At 47.6% G+C, this 25,490-nt stretch overlaps 1 protein-coding gene across 3 annotated transcripts; it reads left to right on the forward strand.

Annotated features, from left to right (window-relative positions):
- The first annotated feature begins 126 nt into the window (after positions 1-126).
- Positions 127-24,923, forward strand: LOC100019334 (zinc finger protein 260-like). Of its 3 annotated transcripts, XM_056796503.1 has the most exons (6): positions 135-673; positions 11,968-12,052; positions 14,300-14,426; positions 14,804-14,896; positions 18,386-20,215; positions 20,249-24,923. In XM_056796503.1, the coding sequence occupies exons 1-5, from the start codon at positions 534-536 to the stop codon at positions 20,194-20,196; spliced, it is 2,256 nt and encodes a 751-aa protein (XP_056652481.1). In that variant the 5' UTR covers positions 135-533; the 3' UTR covers positions 20,197-20,215; positions 20,249-24,923. The 3 variants fall into 3 exon arrangements, with proteins under 3 accessions (XP_056652483.1, XP_056652481.1, XP_056652482.1); XM_056796505.1 differs by having other exon boundaries at positions 127-673; positions 14,680-14,896; positions 18,386-24,923; XM_056796504.1 differs by lacking the exon at positions 14,804-14,896 and having other exon boundaries at positions 137-673; positions 18,386-24,923.
- Positions 24,924-25,490: the final 567 nt, after the last annotated feature.

The following is a 25,490-nucleotide window of genomic DNA, read 5'->3' on the forward strand; positions in this document are numbered from 1 at the left end:
CAGCCTGGCTTCCGATTGGTGAACGGAGGCGAGGCCGATGGGCTATGATTGGCCTAACAATCACGCTCCGCCCCGATTCCTGCGTGCAGATGCACGTCGATTTATGTATCTTTCGCAAATGGGGGGATGAGGTGGGACCTAGGGTGACTCTGAAGTAGGCTGGGAGTAAGGTGGGGGGGAACTGGGTGCGTAGCAGGGACCCAGGCCCAGAGGGGCTGGGGGGATGCAGAGAGGGAAGTACAGCAGGAAGGAACTGGAATCCCGGAGGAGAAACTGAACATGCGCAGAGGCTACACAATTCGCTACCCTTTTGCCCATTGTGGGGGTGAAGCTGAGCATGCGCATTAACTGAATACTACCACAACACTCCTAAAGGATTGTGGGCGGTAAAAAGGCGGAGCAAGGGGGATAGGGTGGTGGAGAAGCGTGTGGGTAAGTGGCTGAGTATGCGCACTGGCTGTGGTCGTCAAGCAGGATTCTGGGCTGCCATAGGACCGGGGATAAGGGCGGAGTAGGGGCGCGTGAACCTGAGCATGCGCAGAGGCCGGACCTTGACCTTGTGGGTGGACCCGGGGAAGGGAAGCTCAAGTCCCGGGGATCCTAGGGGGAGGCCTGCAATGGAACAACCGGAGGGTGCTGTGAGGGCCCGGAGGCTGCAATGCGGAGGCGGGAGGTGAGCCAAGGCCGAGCGGCGGATGCTGAGCCTGGGCGGTGGGGGAGGGAGAGGAGATCCATATAGGAGCGAGCCCGGCGACCCTGCCAACCTGTGACCTTGGGGTCGTTTTGTCCGCAGCCGCGGGCGCCTCTGTTTCCTCCTGGGAGGTGGAAGCCCCCTGAGGGCAGGCTGCTTTCCCCTGGGTCTGGTCTCCACGCACGGCGCGCGGCAGGCGCCTAGTAAGTGCTGGGGGATGGGGGGCGGGTCCTGGAGGGAGCAGGATGTGGAGGTGCTCCAGGGTGGAGGGAGGCGAGGGGGGCCTGCCCGGGTGTGACTGTCAGAGGCTTCCCGGTCACTTGTAGACGTGGACGAGAGGGCCCGGCTCCTGGGGGCGGGCCCTGCTTGCTAACTTGTGCGTGTGGGCACAGCGCGTCCTGCCCAGGGTGGGGCGGGGCTGACTCTAGAGTCCTGGCGCTCCCCAGAAGTAGACCGATGGCAGGAGATGCCAAGCCGCCCTTGGTGCCAGGCTGGGGGTGGCTACGCTGTCCACAGGGCTTAGACATCAGGCGGACCGGAGGTTTTCTGCAAGCTGCAGAACAGCTTGGATTCTAGAGCAGTGAGACTGGCTCAGAAAAGGAAGTGGTGATCCCTGTCTATACTTCGTGTAGTTTCTCCGATCAGAGTTGGAGCTCCTTGAGGCCTGGGAGGGTAGCTCCAGCACTCGGGGCAATGCCTGGCAGAAAGGAGTCCCTCCCACTGCCTAGTGACTGGCAGAAACACCCAGCGTTGCTTCTCAAGCAGAGGTGGCCCTTTTTTTATTTTGGCCTGACTGGTCAGGGAGTGATTTTCCTCTGTTTTAGCCTTTGACTGTCTCTTGTGGTGGTCTTGCAGAAAAAAAAAATAACTGAAGTGAACAATAGACGTTTATCATTGGTGCAATGACTAGACCCAAAGAGAAGCTAGTAGTTTGTTGTCAGCGTAGAGGGAAGACTATTGCAGTGCCCCAGGAATCCGGGAAGACTGTTTCTCTTTGTAGCTTTCGCACTTGGCACAATGCCTGACTCTGGGAAGCATTAAATAAAGACTTGCTGATCCTGTGCCATAAGTGCCCCCATCAGGACTTTGAGAAAAGAAGCTGTGGCGTAGACAGTTCTACCACAAAACCAGGAAGACCCCAGCTAAGATTTTGCCTCTCACTAAATACTAACAGTAATAATAATAAACTGTATTAATTATATTAGCACTGCGTCTCTAATAGTATTATTTTTCTAGCCCTAGTTATTCTTATTAATAGTTAGCATTTATATTTAAGGTTTGCAAAATAGTTTACAAACATATCATTTTGGGACAGCTAGGTGGCACAGTGGATAGATCACCAGGCCTGGAGTTGGGAGGTTCTGGGTTCAAGTCTAACTTCAAACACTTGTTAGTTGTGTGACTCTGAGTAAGTCACTTAACCCTGATTGCCTAGTCCTTGTCCTTCTGTCTCAGAGTTGTTAATAGGACAGACAGTAAGGCATTACACATACATACATACATACACACACACACACACACACACACATGTTCAGTCCATCTTCACAACCTTTGAGATCAGTGCTAATGTTGTCTCCATCTTACAGATCAGTAAAGTGAGGCAAACAGAGGTCTCCTGTCCAGGGTCCCACAGGAGGAGGAGGGGTGTTCTGAAGGGCTCCAGCTTGTTGAGTCTCAGAGTCCTGGAATCTTCCTGATTTTCCCCTTTTCCTCCCAAGCTGTGTTCTCTCCGGATTCTGCATATCCATCCCAGGAGGACAGAGAGCGGGAGGCCCTGGATCCTGGCGAGTCCTATCCAACAGGGATCCGATGAGTCTGTCCCTTTCTTTCCACCCTGCCAGTCCCTTCCTGGAGCCAATAGAGGTTCCTCTCTGCTCCTGAAATGTCCATGCAGAAGCCCTTTGCCTGCCAGAGCAGGAGCCCTTCCTATTCTGGTCCCCGAATCTACCCTGTTTCCCAGCTGAACTGGGAGACTTGATCTCCTGCTTCCTGATCCCTGGTGCATTGGGCCCTTCCTTCTGCTCCCCCAGCTTCCCTTCCTCCCCCTCCTTGACCTAGTCTGCAGTATGGAATCCTCCAGGTCTCCCTGCCTCCACTTAGTGCTCCTCCTCCTCCTCCTGCATGGCCACACGTGCCAAATTAATGTTCTGAGCCCCGCACCCCTCACCCCCCACCCTGTCTTCATTGACGGACATTCCAAGCCATCCCCAAAGGGACCACCATGATCAGTGGCTCTAAGCTTATGTCCTGCTACTCCTAACCAGAAGGCTCTGCTCCCAGTTATCCCCACTGTTTCCCCCATGATGCTCCCCCCAGGCACCTCAAGGACCACTTCTTCCCCGGGGCAAATCTGGGCTCAGGCTTGGATCTGCTCCTGGCTCCCCATGGGACCCAAGCCAGTCCCTTCTCCAGACTCAGCTTTTGCTTCCTTAGCTCTCAGTGAGTTGTTTGTTTTTGAATCTTTTTTTAAACCCTCATCTTTCATCTTAGAATCAGTACTGTGTATTGCTTTCAAGCAACAGAGTGGTATGGGCTAGGCAAATTGGGTGAAGTGACTTGTCCAGGGTCACACAGCTAGGAAGTGTCTGAGTACAGATTTGAACCCAGAACCTCCCATCTCCAGGCTTGATGCTCTATCCCCTGACCTATGCTGCCCCTGCCTTTGAAGCTTCTGATTCATGCCAGGAGAGAGGTCCCTGAGCATCTCCATGACGATCACCATAGAGATGATCTTTCCCAAACCTTCCATAGCGGCAAACAAATCCTAGGGAATGTCCAGCCTAGAAATCTTTGGCTGGGCCGGCGGATAAGCCGTCCACCTTCTTGGTGTAACAGTTAAAATTTAGGGAAACTGAGGCAGGTAGAAATTAGTTTCTCTCTGCAAGGAGTATTATTTTTATGAGGTTTATTAAAGGTCAAGGGTTAAAGAAAATACAAGCAAGAGAAGCACATGTTAGGTGGGCCATGAGGCCTGCCCAAATTTCACTCACATCATGAGACGCGTCTGTTTGCCAGCAGAGACAGGAAGAGAAGAGACCACCATGGGCAGAGACCGTCTAAATAATGATTTTGCTCTCAGCCCAGGTGAGAACCCAGTGAGATTACAAAGCACTCTGGGGAAGTGGAGCAAGGATTTCTGGAGATTGAAGTCCTGGATTCAAGTCTATTTTTACATTGGTTCATTTCTCTGGGTGATCCTCGGGGCCCACATGCTTGACAGAGACTACAGAAGCAACCTTTAGTAAGTGGTGCTTCAGGCCAGCACCTGCCAGCTCCGGGCCCTTGTGTAAAGATTAAAATTTAGGTAAACTGAGGCAGGTAGAAATTAGTTTCTCTCTGCAAGGAGTATTATATTTTTATGAGGTTTATTAAAGATTAAGGATTAAAGAAAATACAGAATAAGAAACACGTGCCTAGGCCAGAGAGGCCTAGACAAGACAATCTCACATCATGGAAGAGCCGCGTCTGCTCCAAAACGGAAGTCCAAAAAAGAGCCCCCAAAAGCCTTTGCAATCGGGTTAAATCCCTTCTCGATCTCGGCCCACCTGAGAATTCAGTGAGATTACAAAGCATTTTGGGGAAGTGGAGCAAGGGCTTGTGGGGATTGAAGTCCTGGATTCATGTCTATTTTTTACATTTACCCGTGTGATCATTTGAAAAAAAAAATAATTTTTTTTCCAAAGGATCATGAAAACACAATCAATTTAAAGATTACAATAATTTGTGGATGAGAAAAAAGAAAAAAAAGGATAAAACCAATAATTGCTGAAAGCATTGACAAAAAAAGTTAGGGGGCAGTCCCCTTTGGCATGAAGGTATACATACAAATAAATGTTCAATCAACCACACCCAAAATTCATTTTGATCTTGTGCAGCTTGTGGTCTGGAGGCTTCTTCATAGTATCTTCTCCAACAGTTCAGTTTCTGGATTCAGAGAGGTAGCATCTTCTTTACCTAAAATTCTTCTCAAAAGGAATTTAAACTTTGCCATTTAAAATATAATATTTTTTACATGTCCCTGTGTTGTGGGTAATTGAAAAATACACGATCACTTAGGGATGCATGGCTGAGGTATGAGGTATATGAATCAATTGGTAAGAGAAATTAAAAAGACATCAGAAAAATCCAAAGAAAAAAAGAAAAAACTCTGGATGAAAATATAGACTATCAAAGTTTTATGTGTAAAAATTCCAAGTAAAAAGAAAAATCTGTAACAGGTCCTTGAATCAGGGCCCAATCAAAATGATCTAAGCAATGATGCATTTACCCAGTTAGTAGCCAGGACTACAGAAAGGTACAACACTATGAGAGGCAGAAAAGGGGACCAGATTATCAGAGCCAAGGTTTTTTGGGATACAGAATCATTAAGCAAAGTCCCATAATTTTTTAAATAATTAGTGGCATCATTTTTATAGTCACAAGCTTTCTGGGCATGTTCTGACAAATGTATTTCAAACTTATAGTACTAAAAAGTCAAAAAGTTAAAGAAAATCTTAATGCTGGTGACATGTGCTTCAAATATAAAAAGGAGAGAAAAAATTAAAAAAATAGTATATTGCACATACAAGAAAAATATAATAAGTCTTTAAAAAATTCAAAAATATAGCTTATAATCATTGACATTCTGTGTCAGCTAAGAAAATATAAAATGCAAGGCTTTCTCACCAAAAATGAGATCCATTTCTTCTTCATGTCTGGCCATGCTCCACTGTGAGTTGAATGCAAATGAATTGAACAAGGTAACAATTTTTCATTTTTAAAAATACATTAGTACAAATATGTAGTTATCAATGTCCCCAAAATTCTCAATAGCCCAATTAATTACAATAGCAAACAAACACACTTTCATATTTCACATAAGTTGCTGTATGGCATTTTTTTAAAACCTATGAATTGATGGATATTTGTCACAAGTTTTTACAGTCATAGCAATCTTTCAACCTTGGTAATAAACATATTTTTTAAACAAAGTAAAACTCATCTTGGGTTAAGAACATAATCAAGAAATCTATATATCATTCTGGTGGAAGTTAAGTAGTGAGCTGAAGAGTATAAATAAAGGGGTACTCCTTTTTTGGAGACTTTTTTAGGGGTACAAATGCCCTGAGATTAACTGCCCCAACTTCCATTCACATATTTAGAAATGCGGGAAGGTGGGGGTTATAAAATGTATTTCCCTTCAGCCAGAATTGGCCTTACACCTTGTGTTAGGGGCAGGCAAAAATAACCAAAGATTGTTTAAAAAAATTACAAAAGTCATGTTTAAAAAACCCTTAAAATCATTTGAGATATTTAGCACATAAAATTTTCCAAAGGTTGTTATAGCAATTGTAACCAGTTCTGAAGTCCATCTATCCTCTATGTGACAATTTACAAAGGCAAAAATAGAAAGGCTGTTTTTTCATATATGGACTTATTCGATAGTATTTGTTCAGCACAGTTATAGGGGAAAAACAACAGAATTTAACAGTAGTTAACTCAGTACATTAAATGAACAGTATAACAGAATAATATTGAATACAGTAATATATGAATTTAAAATCACAAAGTTAAACCTTAAACAAAGCAATTAGGAAAATGCAATACAGAGATTTTTTTTTAATAAACCATTGGAGTCTGAAATGCCTTTGAACCTCCAGTCTTTAAGTTCCTTAGGTGTGTTTTTTAAATTATTAATTATCCATTTAAATGTCTATTGTCCGAAGGCAGAGTGGTAAGAGCTAAGCAATTGGGGTTAAGGGATCTGCTCAGGGCCCCACAGCTGGGAAGTATCTGAGACCAGATTTTAACCCAGGACCGCATGTCTTTAGGCCTGGCTCTCAGTTAACTGAGCCACCCATTTGCCTCCCCAAAGTTAGCTGAATCTTCTCCCTGACATGCAGGTGAAGTCAATAAAAGGATCAATGCAATTAAAAGACATCCTCGTAAAATAGCCATGTTTTTAAGTTCCTGCTTGAAAAAGTCTTCTCCTCTCCCTTTTTTTCCCTCTCTCTCCCCTCCTCTGATACCTCCTCCTGCCCCAGTCCACGTGGAGCCCAGGCCACCCACGTGGAGCCAATACCACTGTTTTGTTACCAGCTGGTAGAAATGAGTCCTGAGCGATCTGCTCCAAGGATCTGGGTTTGTTGGGCAGGCAGGTCACCAGGTGGTCGAGATCCGGGTTAAACAGGGACCCTGTGATCAAGAGAGAGGTCAGGAGCAGCAGCAGGAGAACCAGGCAGGCAGGCAGAAGCGGCTGAACCGGGTGGGGTGGGCAGCAAACACAACAGGTCCGGAGCAAGCCTGTGAGCTATCTAATGGCTGGAACGAGCAGCAGCTTTGCAAGGGTAAAAAAAAAACCTTGGCCAGAGAAACATGGATCAAAAAAATTTCTAGATACTAGCTATTAAAAACTGAACTAAAGATCAGAAAAGAATCAGAAGATTGAGATATTTCATTTTCCCAAAGTGGTTATGCCAAACTGTAACAATTAAAATTTAGGGGGAGACTGAGGCAGGTAGAAATTAGTTTCTCTCTGCAAGGAGTATTATATTTTTATGAGGTTTATTAAAGATTAAGGATTAAAGAAAATACAGAATAAGAAACACATGCCTAGGCCAGAGAGGCCTAGACAAGACAATCTCACATCATGGAAGAACCGCGTCTGCTCCAAAACGGAAGTCCAAAAAGAGCCCCCCAAAACCTTTGCAATTGGGGTAAATCCCTTCTTGATCTCGGCCCACCTGAGAATTCAGTGAGATTACAAAGCATTTTGGGGAAGTGGAGCGTGGTCATGTGGGGATTGAAGTCCTGGATTCGTGTCTATTTTTTACACTCGGCTTGGCCTTTTCTGGAGCTCCTCAGGTGCAGCAATGCTGCCTGTCATCTCCATCTTCTCGTGGATAGCCTGGCTCCTGCCAGAGGCTGTCTGCGGGGTGTCCTGGCTGCCCAGCGAGGGGTCTGGGGCTCTCCTACTCATGGTGCGCCCTGCGAACCTTCTGTTCACTCCTGGGCGCCAGGTGTCCACACCAGCAGATGCCTGAGGAGGGGCCGACAAGCAGCAAACTGTTTTCTACTGATTTCTGTGGTATCAGGAGCTCACCAAGTAGCCCGAAGTCTGATAGCTAGCAGTGCAGAGAAGGCAGGCAGGCAGGCAGGCTTGGTGTAGACACAAGGCTTCAGGGCCCCGTGGCTTTTTGGACGTTCAGTGCTTTTCCTCTCCTCCAGACGTAGCCAGACGCTTCCAACAGCCCCCCCCACACACACTACCCTCTAGATTCTCCCATCGCTTCTCCTTCTCTGTTTAATATTGTCACTGGAGTCCCCAGACTTCTCCCTGAAAAAGACACCATCATCCTAGTGACCCTCAGAGAGCACCTACTATGTGCCGGGCACTGGACTAAGCACTGTACAGGTTGGGCTCGTTTAATTCTCACCACTGTGGGTGGTGGGTGCTGTCGGAGGCAGGCAGGGCAAGTGATTTGCCTGTGTGGGTTTTTAAATGAATATACAACAACTCAACTATTATATTTATAAGATTTATTAAAATTAAAAAAAACTAGAGTAAAACCTGCCAAACTCAACCATGAGGAAGAAGAGAGGGAGGAGTTACAGCCAACTTAAAGCCAAGCATGCCAACGTGAGGACACAGGAAAAGGGAAAAGGATTCTAGGTAACACAGAAGGGAATTCTGGGTAACGTAGTTTTTAGGGGTCCAAGACTTTCCAACTACACACCTAAAACGGCATAGCCAAGTGTGAGACGATTTGAACTTGGGTCTTCTGGACCACAAGTCCAGTTCTCTAACTGCTATCTGACCTCTCTGACACCTTGTTGCACATTAAACGCATAAGCAAGAGCAGGGAGGTGGCTCTGTGGATAGGGTGCTGGGCTTAGAGTCAAGAGGATATGGGTTCAAATCTGGCCTCTTAACACTTCCTCACTATGTGACCCTGGGCAAGTCCCTTAACCCCAAAAGCTTCGCCCTTAGGCTCTTCTGCCCTAGAGTGATATCTAAGGGTTTAGAAGAACCCCAGAGCCCGGGCCCAGCCCAGCATGCACCTGGAGCTCAGGACCTCTCTGCCGATGTTCTGGCTGCTGGTCCCCCTTTGCCCTTCTGACCTGCCTTCTGATCCCAGTGGGTGTTCTGGGGGACCTCTTTCTCTGTCTCTGGAGCTCAGCTGTGAAAGGGTGTCCCTGAGCTAGTCACCGACTTCTCTCTTCTTCGGGGGCGGGGGAGGGTGCAGGGGGGGCCAGTGAGCTGCCCCAAACAGCCTCACGCCACAGCATCTGATGAATGGATTTGCAGTTTGCCTTCTAGGCTTGCAGGGTACAGGGCTGGCTGGGGGCCCCCTTAAAGCGACTGTCTGCTGCTTCTCCACCTTCCTTGTCCCTCTGGCAGCCAGCCTTGTGGCCCAGGACTGGGGAGGGGGGATGAGGTTTGTCTCCTTCAGCCTGGCAGGTATGAAACTCTCAGTCGACTCTGAGGTCGAGCCTGTTGCCACAGCAATGGCACCAGCAGAGTCCCGCCAGACTCCCCGGTCTTGGCTTTGAATGCCGCCGCCGATTCTTGCTCATCCTGTGATTCGAGCCTCCCTGGCTCAGCATCCTCATCTGTCCCACCACTGAGGGGAGGATGGGGAGGAAGAGGAGGAGGATGGAAAGGAGCCAGTGATGAGGGGCTTCGGATGCTAGAAACATCCAAGGGAGGAGAAGTCAGGCTTTATCGAGTGGGCATGAGGAGGAAACGATGGGCTCAGATCTGTGACTGGCGAGGGAAGGGACTTGAAGCTGGGGGGCCAAAAGGCACCTCCTGGGCTATGGGAGGTGAGAGAGCGATTGACCCCTCAAACGGCAAGAGAGGAGTTAAGGGGGGGGAAGATGCCGAGTTCAGTTTTAGACATGTTGAGTTTAAGATGGCCAAGAGATGGCTTAAGAGGTAGCCAGAAAATGGGACTGGACATCAGGAGAGAGCTTCAGGCCGGACAGATAGACCTGAGAATTCTCTGCAGAAACGGGCCCTGAATCCAGGGGAGCTGATGATGTCACCAAGTGAAATGGACAGAGACGAGACCCAAGATGGACCCTTGGGGGCCACCAATGGTTAATGGGCAGGACCCAACGGAGAGGGACCAACAGTACCAAAGGCTCCAGAGGGGCCAAGGAGAACGAGGAGGCCGAGGCGCCATTGGAGATCGTCGGTCATGCTGGAGAGAGCGGTGTGGATGGAATGAGGAGGTGTGAAGGAGAAAAGGGGAGGGAAGGTGCCTGTCATGGACCCCCTCCTCTAGCAGTTTCACCCCCACGGGGAGGAGAGGATTGGGATGGATAGTAGCCAGAGGATGGGCATGATAATGATAGGCACATTTCAGACGACGTGTGGCTCTCCCACTTCCTCCATCTTAGCCGTTCCAGGCTAAACGCCCCCAGTTCTTTCCCCTCGCCTTTCAGGGACGGCAGGGCCCTTTAGCCTCCTGGTTTTCCTCATCTGGACAGTTTTCCATTTAGGTGGGATCCAGGCAGAGCCTCCTGTCTAGCCACCTTCTCCATGGAAAGCTGGATTTTGATGTTTGTCCAGGTTGTTTCTTCTTGATTCTGGCCTCCCTCCGTACTCCAGTTTCTGTGTTAACTTCTTCCCAGCTTTTTGTTGTGGGCATCGTTGTTGGGCAGCCCATCACTGCCACGATCCGGTCACTCTTCCTAGTGTGAAACAACCCAGAGCCCCCACCAGTCCCTGGAGCATCCCTTGGAGGCCTCCTGCCACCTCCTCGGACCCATTAACAACCACTCCTTGGGTCTGACCTTCTCCAGTGGGCTCTTCCAAATGCCAGAAGCAGCAGGAAGCATTTCATCAGTTCCTTGATGAAAATCTAGTCACTCTGCCTACAGCAGTCCCCCCATCTAATTATGTAGAGTGTGTGTGTGTGTCCATGCCTTAGTGACTCTCGCAGTGGTCAGAAGAACCCGGCCTCCCTTGTCCGGATCAGTCGAGCCTTGCAGCCGCTTTGCTGGGTGGGGGGAGCTGCTGCTGCTCTTCCCCTTGCGCCCCCTTTCCCCTCCCTCGAGCCTTTTCTCTCTGCTCTTGGTCCCAGTGGCCTCCCCTCCTCCAGGCCTGAGCCCATCCCTCCATCATCAGAGCCCTTTGGGCCTCCTCCTCAGTTTACTCTACACAAGGGTGTGTGTACTGCCTGCCCGTGGGGGTCCCCTGAGGCAGGGAGTGGCCTTTTGCCTTTCCTCCCCTGCCCAGCACTAAACACTGAGTGTGGACTAACTGTTGTGCCTGCCTCCTGGGGCTCTGAGCTGTCACACACACACACACACACACACACACACACACACACACACACACACACACACACACACACACGCGCGCGCGCGCCACCACTGGGCTGGCCTCCAAGCTTCTCTCTTGCGCCTCTGGCAGCGGGAGCCGCTTAGGACTCTCTGGGGGCGGCTGGTAGTTCTGCTGATAGAAGTCAGGAAGACTCAACTTCCTGTGTTCCGATTTCTTAGCTCTGTGGCCCCGGGCAAGGCACTTCACCTGTCAGCCTCAGTTTGCTTCTCCGTCTAATGGACTGGAGGAGGGAACAGCCAACCCATCCAGGATTTCTGCCGAGAAAACCCTGAACAGAGTCCCAAATAGTTGGACACGAAATGCCCAAGTGTCGGTGGCTTCTAGCCAGGATGCGACCACGTACGGACGTCTCTGTCGATCCTGGTATGCTGGATGTCACCTTCTCGGACCCGTGAGGCCTGTCGGCCTTCTCAATCAAGCGCGTCCAGGCAGTGTGTGTCATCCCGGCTGTGTGCCTGGGACAGAGATGACGGCGATGGCAGAGATGCGTGGTGCAGTGCCCAGAACGGGCCCTTTGGGCACATTCTAGAACCCAGGACATGAATCCATTACCCATGCTTGGAACCCAGAGACAGAAGGAAACCCGATCTTTGTGGCCCCTCTGTGGTGATGGCCACCTCCTTTCTGGCCCATCCCGGGACAAGGTTGTGGATAGATTTGGGGTCGAGTGAGCCCAGGAAGGATCGAGGGCCTCTCTCCCTTTGGGGCTGTGGCTGGCCTAGGTCTCATAGCCAGAGGCTGGGGCCTCGGGTAGGAGGGAGGATGGGACAAGGATCCAACAGGGGAGGAAGGCTAGCATGGACTCGGGCCAGGCCCAGGCAGACCAGCTTGAGGCCACTGCACAGAGCCTTTGGCAGCCCAGAGGTGGGCAATGGGGTCGGGGTGGGGCTGTGAGGCTGGGCTTGGGGAGCTTTGGGGTCTCACCAGTGTCCTCCTCTCCCAGCCTGCATCTCCCAGGACCACAGCCTTCTCCGGGCAGGAGCGTAAGGGAAGGGACGGTTTCCTGGCTGCCCACAGCCAGCCTCCAGGTGAGTGAGTTTCCCTCCTCTTGAACAAGCTGCGGGTTCTCTCCCAAGTCGGGGCCTAAAATACGGCCGTTGTGCTGGGCGTGAAGGCCACCAGCCACAGGAGTCATGATTTCTGCGGCCTCCACAGCTGAGCTATTGGGTCGCAGGCCAGACTTTGCGTTCAGCCCTAGTTTAGCAGGAGGCATCCTGACTCAGACATCGGCTCTGGGGACTCCCCATCCTTGGGTCGCTGTCGCTGTCGGGGGCTTGTTTTCAGGGAAGGTTTCAGACAGGAACTTACTTAGTCGTGACCTTATCATCCCCACAGGGATTTGAACTCCTGGTTTAGCCTCGAATGGGGCCTTGGGGGCAGCCACAGCAGAGCACCCACCATTACCTGGCCCGGCAGTCTCCAGCTGGTGCCCTTAAGGGAGGGGAAGCCCCCCTCCCCCAGCGGTCTGGAAGCTTTTCATGACCCTGGGGGTGATTTTGCCCCGAGGCACCTTGTACTTGTCCCGAGTTCCGCCCTTTGGCACTTGAACAAAGTCTTCCCTTCAGAAGGTCCATCTCATTCCAGCCAGGGCTTGCCAGATGCCTGCTGCTGATCCCTGAGCCCCAACACCTCCAGAGCCCAGGACTGTCCCACCGAGAGCTAAGCGCTCCGGCCAGTGCTTGCTGGCTGGCTTTGTGGGAGGTTTCCAGGTGGGGGTTTGCCTGGGGTCTTCGGGGGTTTGGTCGCTTCTTTCCCACTTCTCATCGCTCCCTCCAACTCCTCGCCCCATGGAGGAATTCAAAAGGCAGCCCTCGCGATCCCGCTCGTGGTCCGGCTGTAGCTGTGGCCAGAAGTAGGCGTCTCGTCCTGTCTGGGGTTGTGGCCTCTGCGAGGGCCTCCAGTCAGAGCCCTACAGCTGCCCAATTGCTCATCTCCGGGGAGTTGCCGCCACTGGAAAAGCAATCAGAAACAATCCTCTTCGTTGCCCTCAGTGCACTCTGTCCTTTCTTTGGCCCCTCCTCCACTATGTTCCTGGGCTGTCACTGGCTCTGGCCATTCTCCAATCCTTTCTTCCAGTTCTGGGCGATTAAGGAAACAGCTAGAAAAATGCTCAATGATGGAAAAGACATTACGTTGAATTTAAAATAGGAAGGAAACTGGCTCATTCTCTTTGGCCGTGCATCTATCCGGGGACAGCTTGAGTGTGGCTGGTGTTCTTCAGTGGTCTCTCCTCATCTGTTATTCACACCCTGGCTCTTGCCCTAGATACTTCACCTTTTCTTCCATTTTATTTTTCACTCCTGGGTTCAAATCTGGCCTTCGACCTGTCTTGGCTGTGTGACCCTGGGCAAGTCACTTGACCCTCACTGCCCACCCCTCTGCCTTAGTAACCTAAAGTTACTAAGTAAAAACAAAGAAAACAACCAGAAGGTCAGGGTAAGGGAGCAAACAGAACTGAGCTGGAAGACTTGCCCCAGGTCTCTTCTAGGCTTAACTTTAATCCTATGTGGGAGGCTCTCTGCCCCGATGATGAGGTCATACTGATTAAATCCAGTCTCCAGGCCTAGCTGCCAACCACTGAGCCCCAGGCTGGCCCAGTTTTCCCTGTTTCTCCAGGAGTTTCCTCCCCGGCTCTGGGCCATCTGTTCCCCTCTCATGTTTTCCTCCCTTGGCTTGTGAGTTCCTTCCGCTGCTCCAGCGGTTCCGGGCTGTGGCGTGTTTTATTCCCTTCCTGTAGCTGTCGTGGGGCTCCTCCTCGAGATGGGGCCGTTCTCTTGATTGTTCGTCCTGGGGATGGGACGCGCCCCCTCTGGGCCTCCCCTCGGCTGGCCCATCTTCTCAACATGATCCCAATTAGGAGTGGGTGGAGGCATGGGCCCTGCTCTTCTGGCACCCCCTCCTGTGGACCCTGCCGGCTCCGAGGAGAGCCCGGCCAGATCCAGCCTCTCCGCAGGGCCCCTACCTGGAGGGGCCGGACGGGCCTTTGGCCACCTTTGCCAGAGGCTGGCTCTTCTGGGTTCCGTGGGGGCACCCTGGGGCCCTCTGAGGGTCTAGACGCAGGGCAGCATCTTTCCAGCCTCTTTGCCTACTTGTTGGGGCTTCTCTGGCCTCAAACCCACAAATCCAGTCAGATCTCGGGCGCCCAGCGGAAGCGGAAGCGGAGTGCCATCCTCCGGGCCATCTTCCTCGACAGCCTGGGGCTCTGGGCAGGAGGGGGGGCCCAGGGCAGCCTCCCTCCGGGGCCCCTGGCTGAGCCGCTGTGTTTGGGGTTTCAGCGCCCGCTGACCTTCGGGGACGTGGCCGTGATCTTCTCCGGGGAAGAATGGAGGCGCCTGAGCCCGGCTCAGCGGGACCTGTACAGGGAGGTGATGCTGGAGAACTACGAGCACCTGGTGTGCGTGGGTAAGGACGGCCCTCCTCCGCTGCCACTCCGGAAGGGGAGGGGGCGGGGCGGAAGGAGAGGGGGAGGGGCGGGGCGGAGACCTGAGCTGGGGGAGGGGGAGGGGGAGGGGAGGGCGGGAGGACCAGAGGGGCGAAGCCCATCAGCGCCACCTGGGCAAAGCCGGCTTTATACAAGCGGAAGTCCCGGAGCTCTGAGGCTCAGCTTTCTTGGTGCCGAGCGAAAAGCTGGTCCCCTGATAAAGTCCCCCCAAAGCCAGGTGGATGGAGTCCCTCCCTGAGCCCCAAGCGGACGAGCGGCACCCTGTTCCCGGAAGGAGGAGGACAGGCTGGAGCCCTGGTGCCCCGGCCCCACCCTTGCCTTCTGTCCCCTCCATCAGGGCTCTCCGGGTCCAAGCCCAGCGTCATCTCCCGGCTGGAGCAGGCGGCGCCCTGGGTGCCGGAGGGAGAGTGTCCCGGGGGCCCTCCGCCAGGTGAGTGAGGGGCAGGAAGGGCTCGTCGAGCACCTGCAGGTCTGGTTGACTCCTCGGAGCCCGTTTGGAGAGCTTTTCCCAGGCTCTGCCCTGCGGAGGCCTGACTAGCTTTTAGACGGGCCTGGAGATAAAGGCTTTGGCTGCCCAGGTAGCCCCAGTCACGTGAGGGGAACAAGGAGGCGGCTCCTCCCTCAGACCTTCCACCCTCAATAGCCATCCCCACTGTCAGGTGGTCTTACCTTCTCCATAAGGCTGGAGAGCGGTCGGGGCTAGGCAGTGGCAGGGACTTGCCCAGGATCACCCAGCTCGGAAGTGTCAGAGACCAGACTGGAACCCAGGACCTCCGGTCTCCAGGCCCGGCCCACCCTCCCCAGAGCCACGGCTGCCCTTACCAAATAAGTGCTTAAGCAGTTGGGTTTAGGGGACAGCCGGTTGGCGGGTTGCCTTCCTTCTTCCCCGGCCGGCTGGTCTGTGCCTCTGATCTAGGACCAGTAACTTTCGGGGGAGAATTTTAGCATCATGAAAGATGAGAGCGTTGGGATTCTAGTCGATTAAAAAGCTTTGGGGACAGTCAAAAGGAAAAGGCTGGGAAAGAAGAGGTGCTCGTTGGGGGAAAGAGTGTGGCAGCACCCTTTCTGGTGAAGGACTAGGAAGGAAGGAGAGCCCCTCGCCAACAAGCGCAGAACAGTCGGGTGTTTTGCTACAAGGCAAAGAGGAAAAATTAGAGAATTAGGAAGAGCCGTGAGAATTGTCAGAGAGGATCAAGAAAAAGAAGGAGGCGGCACTGACTATATTAGTATAACTAGTGAAGACATTTCAAGGCAGTTCAAACTGATGAGTTGTGGCAAATGATCTCAGCATGATATCACTGATGATGTGTGATGATTAAAAATTCTGACTAGCTGGGTGACCCTGGGCAAGTCACTTGACCCCATGGTCAAGCCCTTACCTCTCTTTTGCCTTGGAGCCAATATACAGTATTGATTCCAAGACAGAAGGTCAGAGTTTAAAAAAAAAAAATTCTGAGACTGCTTTCCAAGTAAAAAGATCAGATATATTGATTAGGCTAACAAGAACCAGTAAATTAATCGATCAACAATCTCTCCGTGATCAAAGCCCAAGAAATTCCACTGCACGTGTAAGGGGGGAAAGAAAAGGTTTTGGACTAAACGTGAGAGTGAGGTCGCTAGGAGTTATTACTCAGTTCCAGATGATTTTTATGGTAATTTATTTACAAAAGGAGAAAGAACGAAAGTAAGAAAATCAGAGAGTAGATATTTACTCGGGTCTGGTTCGAGCCAGGCAGGGCTTAAGAGGCCCAGCAAAGGGGGCCCAGAAGTAAATGAAACAAGGTTTCAGCCACGAGGCCTCCTCCAAGATGAGGGGCCCCTCCAGGGGCTAGTTCGTTCAGAACAAGCCAGGGCAAGGAGTCAGCCTTTTTCACTCACCCACGGGGTAGTCCTAATAGGAAGTAGAAGGCAGTCCCCAGCCGGAGCTCCTCCAGGGTCTTCAAGTCAAGGCCCAAGGGGAAAGGACCTCTTCACAGGAAGTTCTTGCCACTTGTGAAGACCATCCTTTCATCACTTCCTGTGCCTTCCTTCCATTTTACATGGACCAATTAGAGCTAAAGCTTTGCTTACGACTGCCCAGGGGACAGTCAGTTGATTCTGATTCATCACCTACTGTAGCACCCGTGGGTCACAGACCTCCCCATACTTAATGATCATTAAGTGGGATAAATATATACACTTCTAGTTATTAAATCTAAAAATGGGCTGGGAAGAGTTCATCCCATCTTCACACAGGAAGCTCATTATTCAGCTCTCCCCTAGACATCCCTACAGGTCTCTAATTGATGAATAGCTAATGAGGAGGCGGTCCATCATTCGGCCCCTTCCCGATTCCTTGATTGATGGTAAACAACAACATGCCTCAAGTCTATGATCAGGTCCTATCCAGTTATGCCTGATAGTTTCCATTTATCCCAATGGAGAATCAAGGACTCTTCTGCTCCTTGTAGACACGCCTGGCCAAAACTGGTTTTTATTTACCAGGCAAGGTAGAACCTTTAATTTCACCTTTCTGTCACCCTACAATGATTCTCTGGGGTGAATATTCCTTGAAATGCCTAAGAACAAAGGAGTGAGTACAGAAGTCAGAGGGACAAATCTGAGCCTCAGTCAAAATACAGGCATAGAAATCATTCAAATAAATCTTCCCAGTTGAAACATACCTCTTTCTCCTGGAAGAGAGGTGTGTGTATGGGGGGTTATATATGGGATGCCACTAGGTAGTGTAAAGATTAAAATTTAAGGGAGACTGAGGCAGGTAGAAATTAGTTTCTCTCTGCAAGGAGGATTATATTTTTTTAGAGGTTTATTAAAGTTAAGGATTAAAGAAAATACAGGATAAGGAAAATGTGCCTAGGACAGAGAGGCCTAGACAAGACCTCACCTACATTATGGAAAGAGCCACGTCTACCCCCAAAATGGAAGTCCAAAAGAGCCCTCAAAAGCTTTTGCAATCAGGTTAAATACCTTCTTGATCTTGGCCCAGGTGAGATTACAAAGCATTCTGGGGAAGTGGAGCAAAGGCTTGTGGGGATTGAAGTCCTGGATTCCAGTCCATTTTTACAGTAGAACAAAGAGAGAACTCTGGACTTGAGTTCAAAATAAAGCCTTGGAAGATTTACTAACTGTGTGACTCTGGGAAAGTCACTGAAGCCATATGTGAACCCAACACTTCAGTTTCCTTAATTATAAAATGAGAGTAACAACAGTGCCTGCTTCTCCATAATTTCACCCTTTACACTTCCCAGGGTTGTTGTAGCCAATAAGATAATATTTTTAAAGTACTAAGCATGTTGTAGGCATTCAACAAATGCTCCCTCCTTTCCCTTCTTCCTTATCTGCTGCTGCCACTGTTCACTTGGGATAATATTTGACAACATGGATTATTCTCACAAGGGAGGATTAATTTGGAGGTGAGGGCTGGTGTACAAACAAGAGGGAATAATAAAACTATTGAAGATCAATGCCCGATAACTATTCAAATGTGTGCAATAGGCTGTGAGAAAGAAAGCCAGAAAAATATAGCTCCAACATGAAAAGAAAAGCTCAGGAGGTGGTCAGTGATTAAACATGTCTCTGTGCCCTTCCATTAGTTGATGCATATTCATTCTCCCTGAATATGGTCACACTTACAACCTCATCTTGGTTGTCAATACTCTTCAACCTGTTCTTTTCTGTCTGTAGCTGTTGTAGTCAGTATGGGTTGTTCTGCTTTCTTCCTTCTAGTCCTTCCCTACTTTTCAAATGATTCATCTTTGTTTTCAGTGGCACAAGATTTCCAATTATTGACTTAGATTTCCCCTTTTAAAATGTTCTACTTAGTTCATTTTAGATATTTTTCCCCTCAATGGAAGAGGCAGAATTTAGAATTTATACAAAGGAGAGAGAATGGATGCTGACTCTTGTTTATTTCTTTCAGATTCTTTTCATCAGGAGACTGGTTATGAAAACAAGGACTCAGTTCTAACCGAGGGCACTTGCTTGGATGCTTTGGCCAAGGAAAGAGTACCACAGGACAATCCCTGGTATCTCAACAGAGGAGAGTTTGGGGAAAGTGAGGTCAAATTTGAGAGCCAGAAGGGCCCCCAGGAGGGAGAATCCCAGCAATTAATAGTCACTCACAAAAGAACATTTTGTGAAACAAATGTCCTTGATTGTAATTCCTTTGAGAGACATTTTAGTTTGGGGCCAGTCTTCTTTCCACAATGGAGAGCTGTCATAGGAAAAAGTCTACATAAATATACTACACTTGAAAAGAACTTCAGGCAGTTTTCAGACAGAATTCAGCATAATGCAGTTGCCTCAGGGAAGAAGCTAAATATGCATGACCCAGACAAGAAAACCTTGGGTTGTCACTCAGACCTCATCAAATGTCATAGGGCATGTGCTGGTGAAAAGCCAGACCCTGGGAAAACCTTTGAGAAAAGAACAAACTTTACTCAACAGCAGGGACTTCATACCAGAGAGAAACTCTTTGAATGTAATGACTGTGGGAAAGGCTTCCGGAGGAAACATTACCTGAAAAGCCATCAGAGAACTCACACAGGAGTGAAACCCTTTGAATGTAACCAGTGTGGGAAAGCCTTCAATGACAGTCGGAACTTAATTAGACACCAGAAAATTCATACTGGAGTGAAACCCTTTGAATGTAATGAATGTGGGAAGGCTTTCAATGAGAGGCAATCCCTCATTAGACATGAGAGAACTCATTCTGGAGTGAAACCCTTTAAATGTAATGAATGTGAAAAAGCCTTTGGCTGGAGGGAAAACTTAATTAGCCATCAGGGAACTCATACAGGGATCAAACCCTTTGAATGTAATGAATGTGGGAAAGGCTTCAGGAGGAAGCATTACCTTAAAAGCCATCAAAGAACTCATATTGGAGTGAAACCCTTTGAATGTAACCAGTGTGGGAAAGCCTTTAATGATAGTCGGAACCTTATTAGACATCAGAAAATTCATACTGGAGTGAAGCCTTTTGAATGTAATGTGTGTGGGAAAGCCTTCAACGAGAGGCAGACCCTTATCCGACATGAGAGGACTCACACTGGTGTGAAACCCTTTGAATGTAATGAATGTGAGAAAGCTTTTATGCGGAAGGATTGTCTAAAGAGCCATCAGAGAACTCACACTGGAGTGAAACCCTTTGAATGTAGTGAATGTGGGAAAGCCTTCAGTCAGAAGGGACACTTTATCATCCACCAGAGAACCCACACTGGAGTGAAACCCTTTAAGTGTAATGAATGTGGGAAAGCCTTCAATGACAGACAGTCCCTTATTAGACATCAGAGAACCCACACTGGAGTGAAACCCTTTAAGTGCAATGAATGTGGGAAAGCCTTCAATGACAGGCAGAACCTTATTAGACATCTAAGGACTCACACTGGAGTCAAACCCTTTGAATGTAATGAATGTGGAAGAGCCTTCAATGACAGACAGAACCTTATTCGACACCAGAGAATTCATACTGGGGGGAAGCCTTTTGAATGTAATGAATGTGGGAAAGCCTTCAGTGCCAGCCAGAACCTTATAAGACATCAGAAAATTCATGCGGTAGGGAAACCCTTTGAATGCAATGAATGTGGGAAAGCCTTCAGTCAGAAAGGACATCTTCTTAGTCATCAGACAATTCATACTGGAACAAGAGCCTTTGAATGTAATGAATGTGGGAAAGCCTTCAGCCAGAGGGGAAGCCTCAACAGACACCAGCGAACTCATACCAGAATGTAGTCCTTTGAATAGTTGGGATGTGGGAAAGCCTTCAGGTAGAACAGATACTTAGAAACCATTAGAGTTCAGATTGGAATGAAATCTGTTTAATGTGAGGATGTCTTCAGCCACACAAGAGGCCTTATTTATCATCAGAGAACTTCATACTGCAGTGAAACCATTTGAATGAATCTAGAAAAGCTTTCAGTGAGACCAATCATTAGACATATACAAGTCATAGTGGAGCGAAGGCTTTTTAAATGTAATGAAAGTGGAGAAGCCAACAGTGAGAGGGGACCCTTGGTAGGCATAAGAGAATTTATGTTGGAGTGAAACTTTGAATTCAGTGAATGGGAAAACCCTCAGATCTTTCTGTAGATGCCTTCTTGGCCATTCAAGAATTCAAACCAGAGAATCCCTTTTAATTCAGTGAACATGGGAAAGCCTGTAATATGAATGGTCATTAGAAGAGATGATTCTGAAATGGAGCCCTTTTAGTGTAATAAAAGTGGGGAAGCTTTCTGGCCAAGATCCCTTATTTACCACCAATAGACTCATATTGTTCCAAAACCCATTGAATCAATAAATAAGGAAATCACTATGCACCTACTCACTGAGGCTGAGCTTCTGAATTTTCCTCCAGAGAGCATGCCAGAATGTTTATTTTGTTGCAGTGTACTATTTCTAGTATCTAGGTAGCATAGTGAATAGAGTGCCAGGCCTGGAGTAAAAAAGACCTGAGTTCAAATCTAGCCTCAGATGCTAGCTATGTGACCCTGGGTCAGTCATTTAAGCCTGTTTGCCTTGGTTTCCTCACCTGTAAAGTGACCTGGAGAAGGAAATGTCAAATCACTCCAGGATCTTTGCCAAGAAAACCCCAAATGGAGTCACAAGGAGTTTGAACATGACTGAAACAACTGAAAAAAAAAACCTAATTCTCCTTAACTGAGATTGTCCTTGGTTGACATGTTTGTAGAAGCAACTGTATGATGAAAAATGTTACAAGTTCAAAAGATAGGAATGAACCTGCAGACCCAAGAATTGTTCTTTAGAGGACACCTTTTGAGCAAATGTATGTATTTGGAACTATACATTGCAGCAAGGAATTGTGATCTAGGTGCTAAGTGACAGCTGGTGCTACTGAGGGCATAGTGCTCTATCACCATGAAAGCATTAAATGATATTGGATTTTTAAAAAAATACTTGGATCAAGAGAGAACTCTAAGGCAAGCATCCTACTAGAGCAAAAGGACAGCCAGTGTTTATATTATAAGGCTTGGTCTTGTGCTCAGTGTCTTTAAAGGAATGTGCAACCAGCTTATTCAACTGACTTTCAAAGTACCACCAAGCCTTTGGAAATTTTGTATATAGACTTTATTTCTGAAAGAAGGTAGAAAAAAAGTAGTGCCAGACCATTTAAACTAATGTACTCATCCAGGGACCCAAATTATTCAACAGTTCTAAAAGCTTAAGATTTATGGAATTAAATATTTCTCTTCACAGCAAGCACTATTGTCTATAGGCAAAGGAAGCAGATTCCCTAATGTGAACGAGTAAAATGATGATGGAAATTCAGCCAGATGGACTCCAAAAAGGGCCTATTTGCCAAGATGATCCATTGGATTTAAATGAATGTTGTCAAGAAGGGGACCTCTTTCCAAAGGGAAATAGAGGTTCCAAACATAGAGTTAACCCTTTCTTGTCTAATACTTGAACTACAGGGATTCTGTGAGTTAATTAGGAGAGGCGAGTAATGTGGGACTGTGAAAAGATATTCGATTTCCAGTGTGAGGTCTCAGGCTCCAATCATGGCTCAGTGTACCTACTAAATTTGTGACCTTGGACCAATTCCTTGGCGTCCTTTTCTCATCTATAAAAAGAGTGGGTTGTACCTTGTGAGAGCCCTTGGAGAGCCCTTCCAGCTTTCATGCGGTTTCTATGATCCTTTGAAGTAACAAAGCTAACAGTACATTTTCTAGCAATGGAAGAAGCGCTTGCCCATTGACCCAAATGACCCCCATTTGTTGGAGTGAATGTAATGGTTGCTCTGTATCTATCAATAGGCGTTTCTCAAGTGCCCTGGACTCAGCCTGCTGGTGATTCAGCGATTAGTGAAAATCACAAATACCATGAAGTCAACACTTTGTTCAGATTCACACTATTTAGAGTTAGGTCTAAAATATGGTTGATTGTTTCCAGCCTTATGAAAATATGCAATGAAATCTTTTAAAATGAGTTTTTTAATCTTTTTTTAATGTGACAATAACAAAGAAAATATATTTCAGATTCATATTTATTACAAAATAATAGAGAAGCTATAGAAAGCAAAACTTTTTAAATGACTGAATGTCATGCCTAAAGACAAGCCTATTCTCAGGATATAACAGAAATATAATTATTGTCATTATAAAAATATTTTGGCAGCATAGACTGAACTATCTTCTCTTTCTGTAATTTTTTATCCACATGCTGATAAATGCAAGGAGCTTTTCCCACATCTCATGTGAAGAACTGGCTCAATCACATTCTCACATAGACCAGGAGTAGTTGGGTGACTGCCATTATTTGAAATCACTAATGCTTTAGATGAAATGTTGTCTTTGTGATATTTTTCAATAGGTGGGCTAACAGAACTTCAGTCTTTGGGAAACTGCCCTAATTCCTCAGGGTTTCTTATTTCTCTCACTACCGAAGAACTGGTGGAAGCCTCCCAGAACACAAGGATTTTAATACTGATAAACAAGCCTTAGTTTTGCTTTAAAATTCCTTTCTGTATTACCTCCCAATAAAAGTGATAGGTGATTGAATGTACTTTAAGTGCATTAAATTGGGTGGGACAGGGGGGATGTTATATTTAAATAGTTGTCTGCCATAAACTGTGGCAGTTAAAATGGTTGAAGATATAAATTGTGATAGATATAAGAGAGGGTGAGTAAATTTGACTGCAGAAAATATGTTTCACTACAGTGTCTTGGTTTCTAAATCAAATATATAAGGTGGTCGCCAGGGAAATAGTCCCAATTATTCAATATACCCAAGTCAACTGGGTTTTATAGAGATTTTAATTAATAATACAATGAGTAATTAAAGGAAAGAGAGAAAAAGGAAATAAGTATGAAGGGCCTTAAGCCAACATGGCCTAGACCTGAGTCTTAAGAGAGAGAGATCAGTCAGTCAGTCTTTTATCATTCACCACAAGATTTGTCTTAAGCAAGGATGTCTGGGGAACAGTCTCCCCAGAGGGAGTTCCAGCCAGAGTCAGCCTCCCAAGGGACTTCTTCTCAAGAGATCTTCAAAGGGCCTCCTCCAAAAGGTCTATCTCCAAGGATCTATCTCCACGGATCCAAGGATCTCCAAGCCTCCAAGGATCCTAACTCCAAGCCTCCAAGGAAATCCCTTGCTCTAGAGATTCCTTTTCTTATATAGGCGGTTTTTTCCTATGTCACCTCCCCTAAGTTCTTCCATCTACCAATCACCGTAGATATTTTCTAAAAGTCAGCCCATCTGAATTCCAGCTAAGTTGACTAATCCCCTCAGTAAGTCTGAACCAGAGAAAACACTGCTGTGTCGACTAATCTCATTAAGAGAAAACCTGCCCAACCTTTATAGGTACCTAGCATCCCATTGTATCAATTCTAAAAACAGGCATGGCTCAAAGAACTCCCTGCCTCATCATAAGCATGGGTCCAAGTACTTTCATTGTTTAGCAAGGAGTTTTCTGCCCTAAAGCAGTCTTAAGTATGGGTGGAGTAGAGGTCCTCCCATTTCTGATCCTGACAAGTTCTCACATCAAAATGGGGAATGTTTCCAGTAGGGAATTGTTCCAATTAAGAATTCCCTGATGGGGAAATTTTTAACATTCACAACTCTGAGAAATTTCAAGATTTACAGGGAGGTGGTTCCTATCTTAGAAATGTAAGTTCTAGGGGCAGCTAGGTGACACAGTAGATAGAGCACCAGGCATAGACAGGGAGTCCTGGATTAAAATCTGGCCTCAGACACTTTCTAGCTCTGGGCAAGTCAGCAAGTCACTTAACCCCAGTTGCCCAGCCGTTATTGCTCTTCTGTCTTGGAATTGATACAATTCTAAGACAGAAGGTAAGGGTTTAAAAGCTTAAAAGAAATGTAAGTTTTAGGAGGCATCCTTTCCCAAAATAAGCCTGTTTCAACCACATTCATATTTTAGGGATCAATGAATCCATCTTTTTCACTTTCATCAGAACATCAGGATATGTAGCTTTTACATTCTCGAATGCTCCGACTACCTCTCTTACGATTTTATGGCCGGTTGGACTCAATTTTTAAAGTCCTTCAATCAACGTTTGTAGGAAGAGTTTCTTCAGCCTCCACTGCAATTCCACTTTCTGCCATTGCCTTTAAAAATGTAGCATACCAGGCATGTTAGCATCTGGGAAGTATGACTGATGTATTGATATTGTATCACCAAACACATGGTCAGACCTCCTAATGGTCATTGTGTAATAGGGACAGTTCAGGGGACTAGCCAGGGTTGGGCAAATTCTTGGGCTGGGAGTGGACAGCCACGCTGCCTCAGCTCTGAGTACTGTCATTAACATAGGACGGTTCTATTAGAGCCCTCAGTGTGGAGTACACTCATTTGCAAAGCGGGATGGATTAAACTCCACCTCTTTGATCTCGTCATTGTCAACTCAACCAATGTTAAAACCTATGTCATGTGACATATACATTCCTAAAACCCTCAATAAATACTGGGAACAAGTGCGAAACTTCTCTCTTTCTAACCCCTCTCTTACTCTCACTCACTGGCTCTTGCCCTTCACTGCCTCTCTTTCTCTCTCCCTGGTAGCTAAGATAAGGCAACCAACAGAAATGCAGAAAACCAAGAGCCTTCCCTCCGAGAAGTGGAAAAAAGACATTGATGACGGGTTCTCAAAGGAAGGATTTGAAACTCCACAGATATGATGCTCCCAACAACTAAGAATAACAAATGCAAGTCAAAACCATTCTCAAGTTCGTTCCACTTCTGGCAGTTGGTGGTACAGTGGCTATAGTGTATTGAATCCATTGGAGTGAGGAAGAAGACCTGAGTTCAAATTCAGCCTGAGACTGTGACCCTGGACAGATCACTGCCTCCATTTCCTTATCTGCAAAATGGGGATAAAAATAGCACCTACCTCGCAGGTTTGGGAGGACAACATGAGATCATATTTGCAAAGTAATGATTTAAGACACTGGAATATGGAGCCCCATCTATGCATCAGACTTAATGATGACGTTTCTCCAACCATACCATCTGTCCTACAGGCCTGAGGAGATCAGTATAGCAAATCAAG

This window comes from Monodelphis domestica, chromosome 4 (genome assembly GCF_027887165.1).
Source record: "Monodelphis domestica isolate mMonDom1 chromosome 4, mMonDom1.pri, whole genome shotgun sequence".
Lineage (NCBI taxonomy): Eukaryota > Metazoa > Chordata > Mammalia > Didelphimorphia > Didelphidae > Monodelphis > Monodelphis domestica.